The sequence below is a fragment of the Seriola lalandi genome, unplaced genomic scaffold (assembly GCF_002814215.2).
Source record: "Seriola lalandi dorsalis isolate HSWRI2012SDOR001 ecotype SW California unplaced genomic scaffold, Sedor1 jcf7180002054313, whole genome shotgun sequence".
Taxonomy (NCBI): domain Eukaryota; kingdom Metazoa; phylum Chordata; class Actinopteri; order Carangiformes; family Carangidae; genus Seriola; species Seriola lalandi.
Window position 1 is genome coordinate 1,125,763 of NW_019524866.1, and position 21,335 is coordinate 1,147,097.

At 38.9% G+C, this 21,335-nt stretch overlaps 2 protein-coding genes across 2 annotated transcripts; one reads left to right on the plus strand and one right to left on the minus strand.

Moving 5' to 3' along the window:
- Positions 1–1,289: 1,289 nt before the first annotated feature.
- msantd4 (Myb/SANT-like DNA-binding domain containing 4 with coiled-coils) lies at positions 1,290–6,453 on the minus strand (the record flags this gene model as incomplete). The annotated part of the gene is given in 5 exon segments (XM_023406655.2): positions 1,290–3,078; positions 3,081–3,753; positions 4,861–5,160; positions 5,297–5,392; positions 6,193–6,453. Coding segments are annotated over 5 exon segments (1,413 nt in total), but the record flags the coding sequence as incomplete, so codon positions are not given.
- Positions 6,454–8,513: 2,060 nt separating this feature from the next.
- aasdhppt (aminoadipate-semialdehyde dehydrogenase-phosphopantetheinyl transferase) lies at positions 8,514–16,693 on the plus strand. The gene is made up of 7 exons (XM_023406611.2): positions 8,514–8,911; positions 9,006–9,119; positions 9,650–9,770; positions 10,713–10,834; positions 11,616–11,777; positions 15,698–15,766; positions 15,946–16,693. The coding sequence occupies exons 1-7, from the start codon at positions 8,741–8,743 to the stop codon at positions 16,111–16,113; spliced, it is 927 nt and encodes a 308-aa protein (XP_023262379.1). The 5' UTR covers positions 8,514–8,740; the 3' UTR covers positions 16,114–16,693.
- The last annotated feature ends 4,642 nt before the right edge of the window (positions 16,694–21,335 follow it).

Below are 21,335 nucleotides of genomic sequence, written 5' to 3' on the forward strand. Positions count from 1 at the left end.
ACAGTGTATTTTAACCTAAATCAGTGCCTCCCTAAAATATTTTCAATAAAAACTGAACATCATGGAGGTAGGATTTATTACAGGAGTTGTATTAGTCTGCATCAGTTTAAGCTAGATGTACCTAAAAATGGCAATTGAGTGTATTTATAGTGCTATGCAGATGACACACAGCTATACAGTATGTGTCACCTAATGATGTAATCCTCGTCACTAATTACTTATGATGTTGATGATGTCTTACATCTGAACAGGAGCACAGCAGAATGTTGAAATGTTGCCAGTGAGGAAGAAAATGCAGACCTTTACTACCAGCAGGCTAAACTAAACAAAACAGCAATAAAATTATTGGTCAAGTTAAATTCTGCAGCAAGTCTACTCAGAAATACCTGTAAGGTCCATCCACTGGATCCTCAAATTTCAAAATACCAGGGTTTACTGAATATCAGACATGTTTTTAAGGTGTTAGGGGCAAAGATGGGCAAAGACCTGTGAAGCTGTACCACCAGTGAGGTGTGTGACCAATTGGCCGGCAGCTTGTAGTTTTTATTGTCATCAATTGTGGAACAATCTGCTAGATGACCTGAGGCATCTCAGTCTGTGGACAATGTTTCAGCCCAGAATGTTCCTTTTCTTCATTTTAACTTTAGCTGGTTTGACTTTCCAAATTCAAAACTGTGTACCACAAAGAAAATATTATACCATTTTATTCTCCACCTCTGGCCAGAGTTGCCATGTCTCAGACACACACATATAATCTGTGCAGCAGTCAGTCAAGTCTCTGCATGCCTCTAGTGCTGCTGAGGTACTCTTCTAATAACAATATGGTAGATTTCCTTGCCAGGTCTAAATCCAGATAGAGCTAAAGAAGGACCTTTTATATATATGTAGCTTTCATCTCACAGGCAGACAGCAAAATAATCCTTAGACAGAAAAATAAACTAGTCTTTGTGATTCGATCTGCGTGCTTTGAGCCCCCTGTTTGTTTAGGAGCTCAGGTGATTCTAGAGTTTAAAAGAAGTCTCACTTACGGATTTAGATGTGTCTTTGTCATCCCCAACAAAACAGCTTTAGTGTCTCTGTTCGGTTAAGAGTCTGTGGCTCCAGTTTTGCAGTTTTTACACAAAACATATTGTCCATGCATTCATGCCATTGGGACATACTGTATAGTACAGTAAGACATTTTAAAACTGAAATGTAAAAAAAGAAAGCACAAGTGTCACCAGGTTACATCAGTTTTACTGAAATCCTCAATAGTTGACTCTTTAAGGAAACAGGGTTTGTGCAGTGCATCAGTGTTAAGCTCTCAAAGTGATTTTTAATGCTTGTCTCTTTCTCCTCTCATTTGCCTGCACTGATCTGGGAACCCCCGATAGGCTTCCTTAGGAGCATCAACACAGCAGAGACAAAAAAAACAATTGTCTTCTTATTCTCTTTTGCCATTATTCTTTAAAGGCAATACAAAGAACATAAAGACATGAGAGAGACCACAGAGGCTGGTCGTCAAAAGCAGTACTTCAGGGCTTGGACGTGTAATGCAGATTTTATTCACCTCTGATCACTACAAAATTTGTCTGGAAGTCACATTTTCTGTACTCAACAAAGATTCCTTACAAACTTAGTGACATAGAGCCACAGGGACTGTAAGAAATGATAAAAAAGACATATAAATACATGTACATGCATATCACAGATAGAGAAAAGAAAATAATAAAATAAGTCTGCTGGTCAGGTCATAAATTCTTTAAAGAGACAAACTGGTATTTACTCAGGATGTAAAAAGAATAATTGTTTGTTACAACATAACCAAAAGGTATTGTATTATGGAGAAAGAGTGGTGTAGTTTCCAGTAGCCAGTAACACTTTACAGTATGTTTATAGCACAACAGAACTTAAGTTGAACAAGTTAAGTATAAGTTGAAAACATAACTTTAAAGCAATACTTAAATTTTCCATCATGCAAACCAAACATCCAGTGTCTGCTCACCACAGATCTTCTTTTCCAAGTCCACAAATCTTTATGTCAAAAGCATCAATAGGCCTTTTTCACAGAAGACATTTTCACATATGTCACAGTGGGTAAAGCACAGGTGTAAACAATAGAAATGATTAGCTGCTTCAGTTTGAGGGTCCTCACTGTCACACTGTCGTGGCTTAGTGGGGCAATTGAATAGAACAGAGCCATTGTCAATGTTATTGTTAAACACACTTGTCACACACGCTTTTCCTGCTACAAACATTCCTGCTGTGAAAAATAACAAATGTGAAATATCAGTTTAAAGCCGGCAGGCGAATGCACAAAGTCACAACTATTTCCATGTAAACAATATTTTAACACAAGCACTTGACAGCAAAACATAAACAGCATAGAAAATCTCTCTGTACAAGTAACAGTTGTGTGCTTTTGTTTTTTTTCAATGTTGGAAGCTACATTATAGAGGCGAGCACCCATGCAGTAGATTAACTGGCACAGATTTGATGCATAAATGCAGGGTTAAGACATCACGATCCCATTCTGTCATATATACGAATACAAAACATTTATACATATATCTCGGCATTTAATGTTCTATACTGCACAATGTGTGCATTAGTGTATTTGCATGGGGCACTGAACATCTGCAAACAAACGTATGTTATATGTTCCGCTAATAACCAGCTGTGTGTGCCAAACAACTCCAACATATTTATTATCATGGCGTCTTTTCTGTCCTGTCAACCCATTTCATGAAGACATTATAAGGCACTGCTTTATCGTGATGGTCATAAATATGCCAGCCCTCCATGTCTGTCTTCTCCTTGGCCAAATTCTAATCAGTAATGGTCGTTTAAATGGCTCACACCTTCTTTAAGGATATGTGGGTGTATGAAATTAGGGTTAATTAGGAAGCAGTCTCAGATGCAAATGCTGTGTTCTTTTCAGCATTAAAAGAAAAACTCAGAAGCTGGTGAAAATCTAATTTATTTGTCACTTTCACCCTCCACTTTCTCTCTGTAATCAGTGGCTCTGATGATCTTTGTGCAGCTGCATTCTCTCTTTCTCCACCTGGAGGCGTTCTCTCTCAATCTGCAGTCTGCCGCCTCAAATTTGAAGAACTGCAGTCTCTCCTTCTCCAGCTGCAGTCTCTCTTTCTCCAGTTTTAACCTCTCTGTCTCCAGATCCACCACCGACATCCATCCTTTACCTTCCTTCTCTCTCTCCCTCTGTCCATCATGAGTACAGGATAAAGAAGGCGTGGAGGACGAGGGCGGGCCTTGTTGCGGTGGCAGGTTAAAAGAGGAGTCTATGTGCTCTGATTGGCTGAGGAACAAAAGTCTCAGCCTCTCCCTCTCCACCTGCAACCTCTCTCTTTCCAGCTGCAGTCGTTCCCTCTCCACCTCCATCTGATGAAGTCGCTCCTTCTCCACCACCAGCCGCTCTTTCTCCACCGCCAGGCGTTCGGTTTCCACAGCTAGGCGTTGTTTTTCCAGCTCCAGTCGCTGTTTCTCAACAGCGACCAGAAACCCTGCGCCCATGTTTTCATGATTGTTGAGTCCACTCAGAGCATGAGGCGCCATTCCCATCAGGCCGGCAGCCAGCGGCAGGTCTCGGTTGGTGGTGGAGCTCGGAGTCTTGGAAGAGCCGAGAGTGCCCAAGTCACTGTGGGAGTAAACATCGCCAACATGCCCGTCGCCACGGGACTCAATGTCGCTGAGGAGGGAGGGAATATCATCTTCATCTATTTCTCCATCTCCTACATCACCATCACCATCCAGCTGGAGGGAGAGAGTGACATCATAAAAGGGACACTTGCGATTTTACATACAGAATGTAGTTCAGTTTACTCATCATGCAAGTACTGTTACTCAGCTTGTGAGAACAGCTGTGTAATGTCACTCTGGAGAGACTTTTTCAAATGTCTAAATGTCTAATGAAGGATGAAGGAAGATGTGATCAACATGCATTATGGGAAATGTAGGCTTGACCTAAACAAAAGACTAGGCATCAGAATATGCAGACTTCTCCAGCTTCGATATATTGTTTATCTATGATGCACAGAATGTTGTACAGTTTTTATACTGACGTCAGATTTATTTTGTGTGTTAGCATATTACCATTTTTGAGTCACTTTAAGGTAGTATTTTGTATGTCAGGGGTTCGTCTCCTAAATGATTTACACCCCAAAGCAATGAGACTCCAACTGATACTTTCATGTGCTATACGTTTACCATGTTGTGGTCTGACACACAAAACCACCTCTAACACTACTGCAGATTGTCTGGCTGATGATACTGAGACTGAAGATTTGTTTAAGTAACAATTAGTAATAAAAGGACTTACAGCCAAGGAGGTCAGACATTTTCAAGATAACTGTTAAGAGATCTTTGTGCAATCACAAAAAAAGTTACATTTCGATGTCGAGTTTAAACTAAATCCTCATTAATTAATACCTCTTTCATTTAATTCGATCTCCACCTTGTGAACCTACATGAGCCAAATCAAAAGACTGGATTAACAAGAGCCACTTGAGCTACAAAATGTGTCACATAATCACAGTGATATATTAAACCTAACTACCTCTGCTGGTGAGGACATTCATTAAGCTAATTAACACATTAGCAAATGCTTACATTTCAATACAGACTACTTGTCCCCTCATAACAGGAGTGGCTTTAACACGAGCTCTGTATTAAAAAGCATTAAAGTGTCTGAGAGAATCACTTCGTCCTCATGTCCATGAAAATTTATTCAATAGAATTTGATGGGTTTAATCAGAATATGTAACCTATAAAGGGAATCTGTGGGGTAAGGACAAAGGTTCTGTCTTCTATTGTTATTGTACACACACAGGCACTACTGGATGATGCGTTTCTGTCTCTTACTCTGTATTCACTGACGTGGTCCTCCATCTTCATGTCTGGCGGTGCCATCAAGGCATGACCGCTTGGCTCACCGAGAGCCGCCAGCTCCGGCCAGTCGCAGTGACAGTCCTTTGGGAGGCCTGAGAGGTCGAGCAGCTGGTCGCACCCAGACCCCAGAGAAGCTGCCTCATGCTCAGGGGAGGACTGATCGTACTCCGTCTTTGGGGCCAGAGACGAGGGTGAGGAGAAGGAGAGAGAGAACTCAGCCTGAAGCTGCTTCCTCTTCATCAGTGCACGCCAGTCCAGGTAACGTCGCTTCACCTGTAAAAGAGAAGTTCAGGAACCAGCGTTAATTTAGAAATTAAAGAGGGTGAGCTTTTTATTTTTCTGAAGGAACTCCAAGAAATAAAGACTGGAAGATGATAAAAGTGTGATTTCAACACAGAAATAAACACACTTCAGCAGCAGTTCGTAACTCGCCCTCCCCCAGTGAGTTGACACCTCGTGCCACTTCTTCCCATGCCTGTCTCTTCAGCTCATTAACAGCTGTGTTCTGTTAAGACACAAAGAAGAGAAGAAGAACAAGAACAAACAATTACATTGTTTTATTCTAGCAAAGAGCTTTAATGGCTGTGGAGTGTGGTGATACATAATTTAAAAATCAATCAATAGTTAGATTTTTTTTCATAAATGCAAAATATAAACATTTTTGACAAGTATCCCTTAAATGTAAAGTTTTTTTTTTAAGAAGAACTGTGACCAAAGTTTGTGTATGCAAAACATTTTTCAGGTGGAAAATAAATCATCAGTGCTCTCTGGTGGTCGATGGAGATAATGAGACACTGCTTCTAAATGATTTTAAACATATCTTGGCATTTCTGTACTGCAGTTTCATGTAACTTATTGGCCTACATAAATGTTGGTGCCAGTGTATCTACTAACATCGGCCAATATATTGACCTGGGGGATAGATCAGTCTAGTTTTTTACTTGTAGTTGTGACTTGCTTTTTAGATTAGCATGTTAGTAAACTGTGTCAAAACCCCCTTAAACGAATCTGTGCTATTCTGTATATATTATAAATCTGAAAAAAACATGAGTGCAGCTTTTTTGGCGACAATGAGTGAGTACACTCATTGAGACTTACATGGCAAAAACTGGTATAAAAACTTAATTTGCACATTTAACTTTGTGGTTTCAAAGAGGTACAGAAAGGCAGAACGTTGCTAATTAGACAGGACAGGAGAATTAGCTAATTGGTCTGTGCCGCTGTTCTTGCTGCTGCTGATGTGCTTAGCTTGGCACACGCTTCAGACGACAGAGATCACAGAGAATGATCAGAGAAAAGCTACACCTGCTGTCTGGAGAACAACACATCCCTCCTCTTGTGGATCTCCGTGATGAGAGTCTGTGTTTCTCTCACGCTGTAGTTGCTCTTCCTTTTCCTCTTCAGATGTTTCACCTGCAGGAAATCCAGCTTGGCAGCAAAGAGGGTAAAGAAAGGCAGAGAGAATAACAGAGGGACAAAGAGGTAACTAGGAAAAAACGGGCAAGAAAGACAAGGGGGAGAGGGAGGTGTAAGTATGAAAGGAGGAATAGAAAAATAAAGGGGGAGTTATCAGAATAGAGAGGGACAACAGAAACAAGGCTACAGAGAGAGGCAGGTCAAAGGTCAGAGTAAAGAGGTGACAGCCCTCAGATGGAGAGAAGTGTGGACATCTGTTGTAAAGGTTAGTCCATATGTAGCAGTATAGCTTCCCATCAAAAACACAACAGTTTTCATTGGGGAGGAATTTTGCTGTGGCTCCAGCAGTCCTTGTGATGTTTCCCACTTGGGAGACTGATCCCAGCTGTTATACTACAGGCTGTGTAACGACATCTGAGACTTGGAGTTATGAAAATATCCAGTGGATAGAAGTGTGGGTAGCTGCAGAGGTCACGCCAGGTGTGCTGGAGGAGTAAATTGTCAAAAGCCCTCTTTTTTCCCAGATTCAGTGGAGGGTTCACTCCCTGCCTTGATGAGGCCCTGATGTGATGTAGGTGAGGCCAGAGAGAATTGTTCTAACAAGATTTGCTGGATTCTCCAACTGTATTTTCTGGACTTGATCGCTGCCAGGCTGCCAGGAGTTTACATGGGTAGAGAAGCATCACAGGCTGAAATGGCTCAGCAGTCTTCCTGCAGATAAAACAGAGTAGTTAATGTTGAGAATCAGAACATTAAAAACCTTTGATGTGAAAAAAGGGAGAAATCACAGATGAATGATATCCTCTTCCAGGCCAAACATACATGCAACAGCTGTATGTGACCGAAGAAGCAGCCAAATTACAACATAGAGAAACAGACTGCAAATAAATAAATAAAGTGAATAAAGCACATAACATGTAGTTTAAGTGTAATACGTTACTGTCACCTTTTTTTGCATGGAAATGCTGACATGTGGTGCCTTAAGGTTAAGATTAAGGTGGAAAGGTGGAAACTCATTTTATGGTAGATCACTGGAAAGATGCTCTTTGTATGGGTGGCAGTGTGGGAATTATTTTTGTGATTCATTCATTCATTCATTCATTCAATCATTCATTTTTGAGTCATTAATGATCCCTCATTAACTAAAATATAAAACAATCGCCAATTAACAGTCAATAAACAGAAATGCAGATTTTTTTAGGTTGAATGAAAAAATGGTGAATTTGCAGATGCTGACTTGTCAGCAAAGAAATTCTGCTGATGTACCAATTTTTTCTGCAGCACTTTAACCAGCAACGTGGCTCTTACCTCTCCTGTTTAGCTACTACAGCCAAACACTCAACAATCTAATACATATATTTTTATAAATTATACTAAAAATATTAAATTTACATAAAAACATACATTTCATGAATATTTTACTTGTACGTTCACTGTCAGCCTATATGCAAACAAAATACCTATATATGCTATATGTGCTTCTAGGTTATGCCCTCGTGTGTCTTCTAAATATTTCTAATTAAAATAACGTTTTTTTTTTCGAGGGATATAAGGAGATTCTTATTTTTCTAACCAGACGAACACAATACATTTTCATCATCACGATCAGAAAAGTATTGTTCTTTTATGCATTGTCTGTCCTCCTATCACCTCCAGTGAAGCGTTATTTGTGATATATCGTGAAAACAACTCACCTTGAGCATACAGATATACCGCAAGCAAAACAACATCGGAGAAATGCAATTTTCATGCTGCTTTCATGGACACCTCGGAAAACTTATAATACGATTTTCAATTTGTGCAGAAGATTCAGATGCTAGTCGGAAAGTCAGTTGAAATAGCCCTGCAATAGAAGAATTTCAGTTTTTGTTTTTATTGTTTTTATTTACACGCAGCACATCGCTACCTTTGCCATTCAATTACAGTGGAAAGGGGGTACCCACTTATTCAGAGTTGTACGCGATGTGATATATTTCAGGTAACCTGGGTGACATACGAAACTTTAACCGTTTTCACACAACCTAAGACATTTCCCTCTCAAGTGTAACATCTCAACCACGCGAACACTGCAGTACAATCAAGCCATTTTTCTCACTAATTCAACGCGACTTGTTTGTATTTAAAATATTCCTGGCAGCATTTGAAGGTGTCGTTAGTTGATCGCTCCTATTGGTCAATCCTCCACCGCGCCCACTTATGACGACATTGACTCTCGCCGGGACTCACTGCTGTCTCAGCCAAACTGTTTGTAAGTCGGGTCTGTTTAGAGTAGTTTTATGAACAGTCCTCATGTCACTGCTCACCAGTGAAACCCGGAATGTCTCAGATTGAACATTTCCTGAGTGTTGTTGCCAGTCAAACCCCTACATGCTAACGCGTGATGCTAACGTTAGCTCACTAAGAGTGTGTGAGCAGCCTAAAGTAAAGTCGAATCCAGATGAGAGGGTGGGACAGAGGTGAGGAGATGGGGTCTGTCCGGTGGGCTTTTCGCTGTGGGTCGTGGACACCGAGCAGGTGCGACTGGCTGTTCGCTGCCCGCTGCATTCAGAGAGAAGAGAAAGACAGGATCGGGCAGTTTGTGTTTGCCAAGGATGCGAAATCAGCCATGGTGAGTCTGACTGTAAAACTTTCTGTCAGCTTCCCCTCTCACATCATATCAAGATACCCGTCTGTAACCCTCGGTGTGTATGTTATCTCGTCAGGCTGGCAGGTTGTTGCTCAGGAGGTTTGTCTGTGAGAGGATGGGGGTCCCATGGACAGAGATCAGACTGGAGCGATCTCCCAGAGGGAAACCTTACCTGGCAGCACCGCTGATGGTTAGTTGGTCTTCTACAAATACTGCAGTGCAAGATGGGAGACACACTTGGATGTAAATCATATTTGCACACTCTAACACTTTACTTTAAGTCCCCCCCAGTAATAAGCAGTATATTAACATTTGGTTTTAACACACTATGATGTAGTTGTAAGCAGATGTAAGTGTTTATTAGTGTGTCCTGTGGGCACCCATAAGAGGAGTCCGTTAATAAATGATAATTTAATAAAAAATACTTGTAATAATATAAATTATGTCCTCATCGCAGAAGTTATAATTGTTTCATTTTTTTCCACGAACAAGCAATACCCCACCACCCTAGCCTAAGTGCAACCTCGACACTGGTCATTCTAAGCTCAAGACATAAATAAACACTACAGCCTGAACAGTTTTGTTTGACTTACTTTTCTCTATTTCAGTCTAGAACCTAACATAGAAGCCACCAAGTAGTTCCCTGATACTCATGTTTATTTTCCTATAATTGAGTATATTTATTATTGCAATATCTCCCCTCTCATTGTCTGCACCCAGGACAGTTCAGATTCTGATGCTGCCTGGAGTTTCAACCTCTCTCACCAGGGGGACTATGCTGTGCTCGCTGCAGAGCAGGGGGTGCAAGTGGGAGTGGATCTCATGAAAACCACCATGCCAGGTAAATGCTGAGGTTAACATTTAAAGCAACACTAATAATATCAGTTAATATTTGCAGACGTGCTGAGATCTATGTATATATCACTGGGTATTAAATCATAAAAATAGAGCTTTTATAGTTTTCCAATTTTTCAAACTGGATACAGATAATTCTTACAGAAACCAGTATAGTCCATGAGTAAAATTACATCCTCCTTAGAGCTGAATGAACATGCTCACACATGACAGAGCAACCTGAAGTGGCCATACATTGTAAATTTGTTGTATTTTTTCTTCAGGCAGAAAACAAGCCCCCTCATCCCAGGAGATTAGATGTCACTTGCTGAAATATTATCTGGGAGAAAGGGCAAAGGAATGAAGTGAGCAGCTATAGTCAAGTAGTGGGTCAGATGAGACTAGCTTTGAGAGTAAGGTCAGCTGTGGGAAGAAAATGGAGAAAACGGAGTAAGAGAAGGCTTTGAGAGGACTACAGTCTGAACAGTTTTGGCATTAAGCATGGGAAATAGTTTGACTTAGGGACAAAAAAGCACACACACATGTTATTACACAAACACACACACACACACACACACACACACACACACACACACACACACACAGAAAACAACAAATATAAGGCAGAGATGGCTTTGTTTGTGTATTTTCCAACTCAACCACAAGGAGTCAGTGTTGTCTTGTGGGTGTGAAAGCTGTGTGCCAAGGCTTGTGTGTACAAATGTGTGTGTGGGTGTGTGTGGACTACATGCTTGTGATTCCACAGGAATCTCAAAAGCTTTGTGTTTTAAATAATCTTAAGAAACTCTTTTTCATTTGACACCTTCCTCCATCTTCCTCTTTCCTCACATTGCTTTTCCTTCATATCCCTCCTCTCCTTCCCTTCTGTCTCCATCTTCCTCTCTCTTTCCTTCTTCTTCCCTGTCTTTTTTGCCCTCCCTCCCTCCAGGTAGCAGCTCTGTGCCGGAGTTTTTCCGCATCATGACTCGTCAGTTTACAGCGTACGAGTGGAGCGTCATCCAATCAGCCGGCTCAGAGCACCAGCAGCTTGCCGCGTTCTACCGCCACTGGGTAACCATAGCAATCATACTACCCTGTCGTCACATTGCATTGCTGCTGGGTCCTGCAGGCGGTGTTTTTTTTTTGTATATGTGTGTATGTGTGTGTGTGAGAATGAAACATAGGGAGAAAATAACGTTGCCAATATCCTTTGAGATACACTTTCCTTTATGTCTGTCTTTTCTTCACATTGGGACACATTGTGCATTTCATCTTCACAGACACACACAATCCTTTCTTTCTTTTCCCTTTTTTCCTTTTTAACATTAATCTAATTTTCTTTCCTTTCTACACGCACACACACACACACACACACAGATGGACAGCAACAGCAATGGTGGTGCTAAGTAAAGATGTTGTGAGATTGAGAGGGTGGCACAGAGACGTCAAACTCTGATATCATCACCACACTGTTGACTAATGACAGAGCTCGACGGTTGCCATAGCGATTAGCCTTGTAATACTGTTATTGTGGCTCATTGGCTGCCAAGCAGGGTTGGATTTGGCTGGACACACACACACACACACACACACACACACACACACACATACACACACACAAACAAAGTTCCTCTTTTGTATACACACTCTGTTGTACATGTGTGCATAGATTCCCATCTGTTGTGGTTTAAAATTTTTTGCTACCGAGCCAAAATACAAGACACACACACATAAAGAAGAACACACAGACTATCCTTCTCAACTGTCAGACATATAAACATAATTTTTTTCTTTATGTGCCTGTGATGATTTCCTGCATGCCACTGAAATTGTTTGCTCCCTTTCCACCAAGGCCCTGAAGGAGAGCTTCATCAAAGCCATTGGCACAGGTCTGGGCTTCAACCTACAGAGGGTAGAGTTTCACCTGCCTTCTGAACCACTCACACAGGGCCCGGTGCTGCGCCAGACCAAGATGCATCTAGATGAGGAAGAAGAAGAGGACTGGATATTTGAAGTGAGTATGTTTGATGGCAAGTGCGATGAGTACAAGAGGAAAAAAAAAAAAAAAAACTACCATCAACATTCCTTAAAAGCTTGACTTAGTCTTTCTTGTGCATGTTCTGTCAAATTACAAATTAAAAACAGACTGAAGATGGATGCAATGGTTTAGCCACTACATTTCAAAAAAGCGTGGGCTTGCACACATCCCAAAGTGAAACAGCAACATGTCTGTGTTGGAAGCAGACTACAATGATTTCAGCTGCTGATCAGTTGCCAGATTTAAAAGGCATTTTGCCAAACTTTTTTATTTTCTGTTTTCCACTAGTGTCATAGCTTGTTTAAGATGCAGTGGGCTTAGATATTTCATTTGGATTCTGTGTTCATTTCTCATTAGTGTCCAGAATGGGTTCTTTTCTCAACTTTTAAGCCTACATGGACAAGAAGTCCTTTAAGTGCTTAGACGAATGGAAATCTGAACATCTAGTTTTTTGAGGCAACTCCATCTCTATTGTAAAATCATGTGATACATTCCAGAACTCTTAATACAGTTATTGACTGGTGATTGTTTATTTTTTTATTTTATTAGGGAGATTCGTGTCATTTTTAGAAGAGTAGCATGTATTGCAGCAGTTGGAGGAAGCCTTTAGGAAACCAAAGAGCTTAAAAGCAGTGGTGCTGGAGGGTGCTGTGGGGTCCTCTGTGCTCCGCCTCCCATTGGCTGCCCCCTGGAAGGTATTTGCAAAGTGAGTCACAGGTGGTCCTGTAGAGAAACCCACACAAGGTGGATAGGGGGGCTCTCAAGTGGCCCTCCAGCCCTCCATGACAAGAGATCAGAGGAGTGCAGCTTTCTGTCAGAGCAGAAGAATCATCATTCCTCTCCCCTTCTATTTCCCATTTCATCTCCTCTTTTTTCATTCCTCTTGTCTTCTCTCATCACCTTCATTCCCCCTCCTCTCCACTTTCCCTTTGATGACCTCTGCAATATGTCCTTCTCTTATATATCTCAGGAACGCCTTGAGCGAATGTCTTAAAATTGACCACAATTGTGGACTCAAGGATAGGCTGATTAGATTTTGGTGGTCAAATGTCAAAGGTCACAAACACTCACAGCTCTCAAACAGCTCACAAAACACATTTTTGGCCATAATTCAAGATTTCATACACTAATTATGACAGAATTTCATACAAAGGTCTAACAGGAGTGATGACATTTTATATCCAAAAGGTCAAAGGCACCTTTCACTGTGACATCATAATCTTTTCTGGCCATTATTCAACACTGTAATTCAAGGGCAGAAGAGTAGATTGTGACCATATTTCCTGTAACTTGACTGGTGGGTGGAGGCATACAACCGTGAGATGGTAATTGTAGTTCCTCTCTATTCCTCCTCCCCTCCACCCCTCACTCCTGTCCTCCATGCCCAGTGGCAGAGGGATTAGGAAGTGACTGCTAAAAGGTTACCACTGGTTTGAAAAGGTTTCCTCTCCTCTTCTCTCCTCTCCTCTCTACTCCTCTCCTCTCCTTTCCTCTCCTCTCCTCTCCTCTGTCGAGGTCATGGTGGTCTAATGCTGTTTTTGTGTCTGTGTTTTCACACTAGGGAATAACAGCTCACTTGTATCGATCGCAGGTAGCTGGTAATGCATTTGTCCTGTTTTTAACTATAGACTGTAGGGCAAAAGTGAATTAACAGCAACATACTGTACAGTATGTAGGATTTGTAAAGGGTACAAAGGATGAAGAGATGCAGGTTGTTGCAAGAATAAATGAAGCAAAGAGGAAAAGTAGTTATTATTATTATTTTAATAATTTATTTTATAAAACTGAAAAAGTCCCCCTACACTTTTGTATTTATTTAGTGTTATAATTCAACAGTTCCATGTTTAGAAGAGCCACAAAGATTCGGGTGACACACTGACAAAATGCACATATGGCCAGCTTAGAAAGTGACCAAAAGAAAAATAAGGGCAAAATTACCAAATAGAGCTGGAAGCTAGAGTTAGTCAATTAATTAATTAGTCAAAGAGCAGAATATTAATTTGCAACAAGTGTAATGATCAAATAATTGTTTGAGTCACATTTTAAGGATTGATGATGGTGGACTAGCATTTCGTGCTCTATTGTGTTTTCTGTCATTGTAAATGAAATCGTGCATACCTTCAGGTTTTGGACAAAGCAAGACGTTATGGCTCTGGAAGTTCATGGTTTGCATTATTTCTTATTTTCTCACAGTTTTCTGTGTTAGTTGCAGCCTTAATGCCTGTACTCATCCTAAATATAAATCTTACTTTATCACACATAAAAGGTTAACGTCAACAACATTCACATAACAACCACACACTGAGCAACATTCAAAGAATTCAATGAATGCATATAATTTCTTATCAGCCATGGAATACCCTCCCACTGTCCACAGTTTAACAAAGTGTGCAAGTCTGCTTAAAAGATTGAAATTAATGCCTCCAGAATGCGCCAACTGTACTCAGCAATGATTTAACCAGACAAATACACAGGTGAGTTTAGTGGTAACACTGAATACTATACAAAAACATGAAGGCTATAATAAATTATAACATCACAAACCAGGAGGTCACGCACTTGAATAAAATAAAATGTCATATTTTAGTAAAGTGTAATGACAAAAAAACATGCACACCTGACTACACTCGGTGTAACAGCTCTTCTCTCTGTATTTCCTCAACAACAGCAACACATCAATATTTGTGATCAGCGACTGATTGCAGTCACCTAAAGAGGTCAAATGAACTCAAAGCGAATCGATTTCTCGGATTGGTCTCATATACACATAGACGCACTCAGAGCTGTGTTACCAGAGAGATGAGCAGCAGTGCTGTTGACCTCACATCCTCTTCCTCACTGTGTGCTGATTGGCTGGATCAGAGTGCAGCTATAAGACTTATTGCTTCCTGCTGACCTCTGGTGGTGTCACCCCTGCAGGCTTTTAGAGACAGATGCTGAGGGAAGTTATAAACAGGACACTCATACATTCAAAACAGAATGTAAAGACACCAGTGCTCTCCTCTTTATTATCAGCAAAGTGACAAAAAAGACAAAAAAATAAATACAGTTCTTGGTGGTGATGTCTCTCCCTGCCATGTTCTCTGCCATTTTGTAACTAACTCCCCACTACACACACACACACACACACATACACACAATGACCACCTGTTACTGACCAAGTGTATTTTGCCAGTATCAAAGGCAAAATACACAATTTTAATAAAAGAACCATCACACCATTGGTATATGCAGTACATGTTACAGAGTGGACACCATCCCAAACCAATGGGTGTGGGCATGCTGATAAATGTATGTGTTCTTTAAAATGTGAATATAAGATGCAAATGCAACCATAGCATGTTTTATGCTAAAGGAAGGAGGCCAACAAAGGGGAAGCATCTGCATCGATTCACTTCACACTTCATACATTTCACAAAACTGGATATGAATCTGCTTTTGCCACATGTATTAATCATATGTACTGTAGAATGGATTTATTTCTACAACCTCTATGGTGACATTTTTCAGTGAATACATATGCAGCTGATGTTTCTTGGTATCACAGGCACCGTTTCGTCTAGAGAGCAATGTGTTACATGTAAATGCAGGGGTTATCCGACTGCACCTTCACTCTTCTTCACGTCTTCTTAGAAATCATGCAGACAGATACTACATGTAGATATTCACATGCATATATTCAATGTATTCAAGAGATTATGCATGAGTGGACGCATGCTAGGTTAATGTATGAATGAACGTCTGATAAGGATGTAGGAGTATGCAGTTTTTGTCATCGTGTGTATTTTTGTGCTGAATTTGAATTAGCTTAAAGGTGATTTTTTTTAATTTAGTATGATATGCCAGCTATACACCGTATTTGCATGTGCTGATGTGTGTGTGTATGTGATGTGCAGGAGAGCTTGCTGGATGTTGACCATCATGTTGCTGTAGCACTCGGACCAGCGGACAAAGCAGATTCTGCAGTAAGGATACATAACATTTATAAGTTTTAACATTTGACAGTTGCTTGTATTCAGAATAACTTTTTGAGGAGTATAGGCTAAAGGTTTAATGGTAAAAATTCATCATTAGTAGCAATACTATTAGACCTTATAGTCTCTTTCTATAATTAAACCCTCTCTTCTTCTATCCCCCCCGTCAGCCTCATCCGTCATCTCTTCCTCCTCCCACCACATTTACTCTGCTGTCATTCAGCGACCTCATCGCCTCAGCCTTACCTCTGACAGAGGAAGACCCCGCCTACTGGGATAGCTTCAAGATGAAGGCTGAAGCTCCACAGAGACAGAGAGAGACACACCCATCCAAATAACCACCTGTCTCACACTGACACATACCTGCTGTACATACAGACACGTGCCCCTTTCAGAAGTGCCAAAGAAGAAACACATGTACACTGACACTGATGCTGCTTTCTCATTCAACTCAAGTCCACTCCAGTCCTGTCAAGTTTATTTATAAAGCCAAAAATCACAGGTTTGTGTGAGAGGACTTCAGAATCTATACAGCATCTGACACCCTCTATCTTTAGATCCTCAGTTCAGATAATACAAAACCTTTACACATTTGATACACACTCACAAAAGAATTTCATTTTCACACAATTTCACAACTTCCTCTTGCCATGTGTTGAGTTTGTGTTTACAGTATGATGAAACTGTCTTTGACAAATAAAACACATGTAGATTATGTAATTTTATGTAATAACTGATCCTTGTACACCCCAACAGCTCTTGAATTGTTCATTGGTTGAACAACATCTGTAATACAGAGTATGTGTATATAATGTACAATCTTATTTCACATATAAATAGAATGTGAAAAATAACTTGTAGTCAAATTTCTGTGTGGTCATAGATGCAAGGTTTCAATAAAAAGTGTAAAAATGGGAACATCTGTCTTCTTTTCTTGCAATTATTGAGTTCAGATAAAACATCTGATAACTGCTGCACACTTGGTTGTAAATTTTTTATCTTTTCACTTCTGCTGTCATTCTCCTCTGTGTCCTTTCATTCTTCCTCTCTTACAGGTGCATGTGCATATAGCTGGACAAATAATTCAATATTATTTATCAGCATTCAGTGGTATTTCAGATCATGATCACGTTGTGTTATCCTACAAAATTCTGCCGTTGAGTGATATCATTGATATATTGATTTCAAGCAAAAAAAATATTACTTATAAAAAATTTTTAATGAAAGCTTTTGTTTTACACATTTGAAGTTATTTTATAATGTGAAGCACAACAGTGGAGCACATTTCATTTTAACTTCAATTTCATTATTTTACATTTGACGTTAATTTGCCTTATAATGACCTATATTAATATCCAAAATATTTTTTTTGTAATATTCATATATAGATTTTAGCCATAATGTGCAACCCCATATGTGCTTGTATGTGATGTGAATGTGAGTGAGTGTGAGAGAGAGATGGTTGTGTCTGCTTCTGTTTTTCTCTTCTATAGCCAAATGTCTTTCACCCTCGCTTCTGTTTTTAACCTCAGTCTTATCTCGCATTCATTTTCTCCTTTCTTGCTTGCTCTGTGTTATCATTGCCATTTTGTATCTTTCTTTCCTTTTCTCCATCTCTATCTCATCTCTCCATCTGGTAGCGTATCTATTTTAGTCGAGGACATTTAGTTGACCATCACGTTCTCTCCCTCTCTCTCTCTCCCTCTCTTTTTCTTTGCAGTTCATTTCTCCTCCATCTTCTCTCTCTCTTTCTCTCTTTCTCTGGAGGTCTGCTCGTAGATGCACTGCCAGTCTACAGGTTCCTTTCTGCATCACATTAATTTAATCACAACCTATAATCATAAGCCTTCTCATCTGCACACATACAATGTAATGACTGGCTATCCTAGGAAGTCAAATAATATGCATGCGCCATGTTTTTGACATTACACACTCCCGCTTCCCTCCCTCTTAGGTGAACGGATACATAAACACATGAAGTGAAGCCAAGATCATTAAGTTATCCCACTGCCAAAACAAATGTGAATTTATAATTACATATGAATTAAAGTCAGACGATCAATTCTAATCCAAAACAGCTGGAGAAGGAAATTATTGATTGCTATATTTCTCATTATATAAACATACAATTGCCTGAACTGCTGTGAACTCACAAACGACCCTGACACCTGACTTCATCTGGATTCTGTGAGACTCCATTGACATGGACCTGCTATTTGGCACACTCACCTGCACACCTCCTGCTCATCTTCATGTCAGATAACCCTTTGTCTTTCTATCAGCTTTTTATGTTCATTTCTGTTATCCACTCTTTTTTCCTATCTTCACCACCATGCCTTATTATTTTCACAGCACTGATGTACTTTTGTAACCCTTGAATTTCAGGAAAAAAGAGGGGAATTAGGGGTATTGATGAAATGACAACCTGCTGTCCAGATGGCTTCCATGGAGGTCCTTTGTATGTGAGAGACACAACTAAGTATAGACAGTATGTCAGAGATAGAGTGCAGTCAGTCAAGTGTGTGTGGGTGAACATGTGCATGTGCTACTGTGAATGAAACAAAAACAGCTTGAACACACGCATGCACGCACACACACACACACACACACACACACAAAGACACAAATGCACACGCAAGCATTGCCGCCAGCTGGAGTGAATTACTTTGCCTCCTCACCGTCTTAAATCTTGCGTTCTGTGCAGCAGTAAAGGAGGCGAGTCGAGGCAGCGGGGTCAGACTGGAGTCACACAGGCTTTCCTCAGAGAGAGGCCATTTTTAGTTGCTTCAAGTTTACTGCCGTGTTTTTTTTTTTTCACATGTGGGATGGAAAAAAGAATGCTTTGGGCATCAGACAGAGTTTAGCCCGAGGTGAGGGATGAGACCCAGCTCAGCCTACTGTTGAGGATAACAGCAAAGTTTCTTCTTTTGGAAGAGGAGAACATTTTGCACCACCTTTAGACTTTCACTGGCACATTTTAAAAATAAGATTCAGTTTAAAATACATTTTTAAGTTATAAAACTTTAAAAACAACTGCAGCTTTATGTTTTTAAGCTCCTTCTTTTCAACCATTGTGATAAAGAGTGATACCACTTAAATTAGCTACTGTTTCAGCCCTAAATTATATTAAATTAAATTAAACAGAGAAGCTATGTAGGAAAGACTGCTAAAGTGAAAAAAAACTCTAGCAATCTGCTCTTTGACGTTTTAGCAATGTGAGCAAAACGCTGCCCAGATCAAACTCTACACTGGATCGGCACAAGAACCAGCGAGTCCATATGACACATGTGTTTTACTCGGCAGAGTGAGCGTGCAGATTTATAACTATACTGTGACTTTTTATGCCTTTTTGTGCCTTACTATACTATGACGTTTTTACGCTTTATTGTAAAATGACATTTGACAACATTTTATGTCTTACTATACTATAAGATTTTGTGACATTTTTATGCCTTAATTTACTATGACATTTTTTTGAAGTTTTTGTGCCTTACTACACCACAACTTTTTATGCCTTACTGTACTATGATGTTTTTTATGAATTTATGCCTTTATGCCGCTTCCTCCCACATTCTGAAAAATGCACATTAGGTTAATTGCTGATTCTGATTCCTTCCTATTCAATAAATTTTTAAACCAAGGATGGTTTTTCCGTTTTTATGCCTTACAATACTGTGACTTTTTTTTTATTTTCATGTCTAACTATACTATGAATTTCTTTGAAAATATTATGCCTTACGATACTATGACGTTTTTTGACATTTTTATGCCATACTATACAATGACGTTTGTTTTCATTTTTATGCCTTCCAATACAATTTCATTTGATTCCTTACCATACTATGACGTTTTTATGACCTTTTATGCCTTAATATACTATGATGTTTTTTGACATTTTATGCCATACTATACTATGACGTTTTTTGACATTTAATGCCATACTATACAATGACCTTTATTTTCATTTTTATACCTTCCAATACAATTTCATTTGATTCCTTACCATACTATGACGTTTTTATGACCTTTTATGCCTTAATATACTATGATGTTTTTTTTGACATTTTATGCCATACTATACTATGACGTTTTTTGACATTTTTGTGCCATACTATACAATGACGTTTTTTGTCATTTTTATGCCTTCCAACACAATTTCATTTGATTCCTTACCATACTATGGCGTTTTTATGACCTTTTATGCCTTAATATACTATGATGTTTTTTTGACATTTTATGCCATACTATACTATGACGTTTTTTGACATTTAATGCCATACGATACAATGACGTTTTTTGTCATTTTTATACCTTCGAATACAATTTCATTTGATTCCTTACCATACTATGATGTTTTTATGACCTTTTATGCCTTAATATACTATGATGTTTTTTGACATTTAATGCCATACTATACAATGACCTTTATTTTCATTTTTATACCTTCCAACACAATTAATTTGATTCCTTACCATACTATGACGTTTTCATGACCTTTTAGACCTCAATATACTATGATGTTTTTTTGACATTTTATGCCATACTATACTATGACGTTTTATGAAATTTAATGCCATACGATACAATGACGTTTTTTGTCATTTTTATACTTTCGAATACAATTTCATTTGATTCCTTACCATACTATAATGTTTTTATGACCTTTTATGCCTTAATATACTATGATGTTTTTTGACATTTTATGCCATACTATACTATGACGATTTTTGACATTTAATGCCATACTATACAATGACCTTTTTTTTCATTTTTATACCTTCCAATACAATATCATTTAATTCCTTACCATACTATGACGTTTTTATGACCTGTAATGCCTTAATATACTATGAGGTTTTTTGACATTTTATGCCATACTATACTATGACGTTTTATGAAATTTAATGCCATACCATACAATGACGTTTGTTGTCATTTTTATACCTTCCAATACAATTTCATTTGATTCCTTACCATACTATGATGTTTTTATGACCTTTTATGCCTTAATATACTATGATGTTTTTTGACATTTTATGCCATACTATACTATGACGTTTTTTGACATTTTTGTTCCATAATATACAGTGACGTTTTTTGTCATTTTTATGCCTTCCAATACAATTTCATTTGATTCCTTACCATACTATGACGTTTTTATGACCTTTTATGCCTTAATATACTATGATGTTTTTTTGACATTTTATGCCATACTATACAATGACGTTTTTTGTCATTTTTATGCCTTCCAATACAATTTCATTTAATTCCTTACCATACTATGACGTTTTTATGACCTTTTATGCCTTAATATACTATGATGTTTTTTGACATTTTATGCCATACTATACTATGACTTTTTATGAAATTTTCATGCCATACCATACAATGACGTTTGTTGTCATTTTTAAGCCTTCCAATACAATTTCATTTGATTCCGTACCATGCTATGATGTTTTTATGACCTTTTATGCCTTAATATACTATGATGTTTTTTGACCTTTTATGCCTTAATATACTATGATGTTTTTTTAACATTTTATGCCATACTATACTATGA

Excerpts from the sequence above, each read along its gene's own strand:
- aasdhppt (XM_023406611.2), top strand. The coding sequence starts at position 8,741 with ATGAGAGGGTGGGACAGAGGTGAGGAGATGGGGTCTGTCCGGTGGGCT. Across the intron at positions 9,120-9,649 it reads ACCTGGCAGCACCGCTGATG|GACAGTTCAGATTCTGATGC; the intron begins GTTAGTTGGTCT and ends GTCTGCACCCAG. Across the intron at positions 11,778-15,697 it reads AAGAGGACTGGATATTTGAA|GAGAGCTTGCTGGATGTTGA; the intron begins GTGAGTATGTTT and ends TGTGATGTGCAG.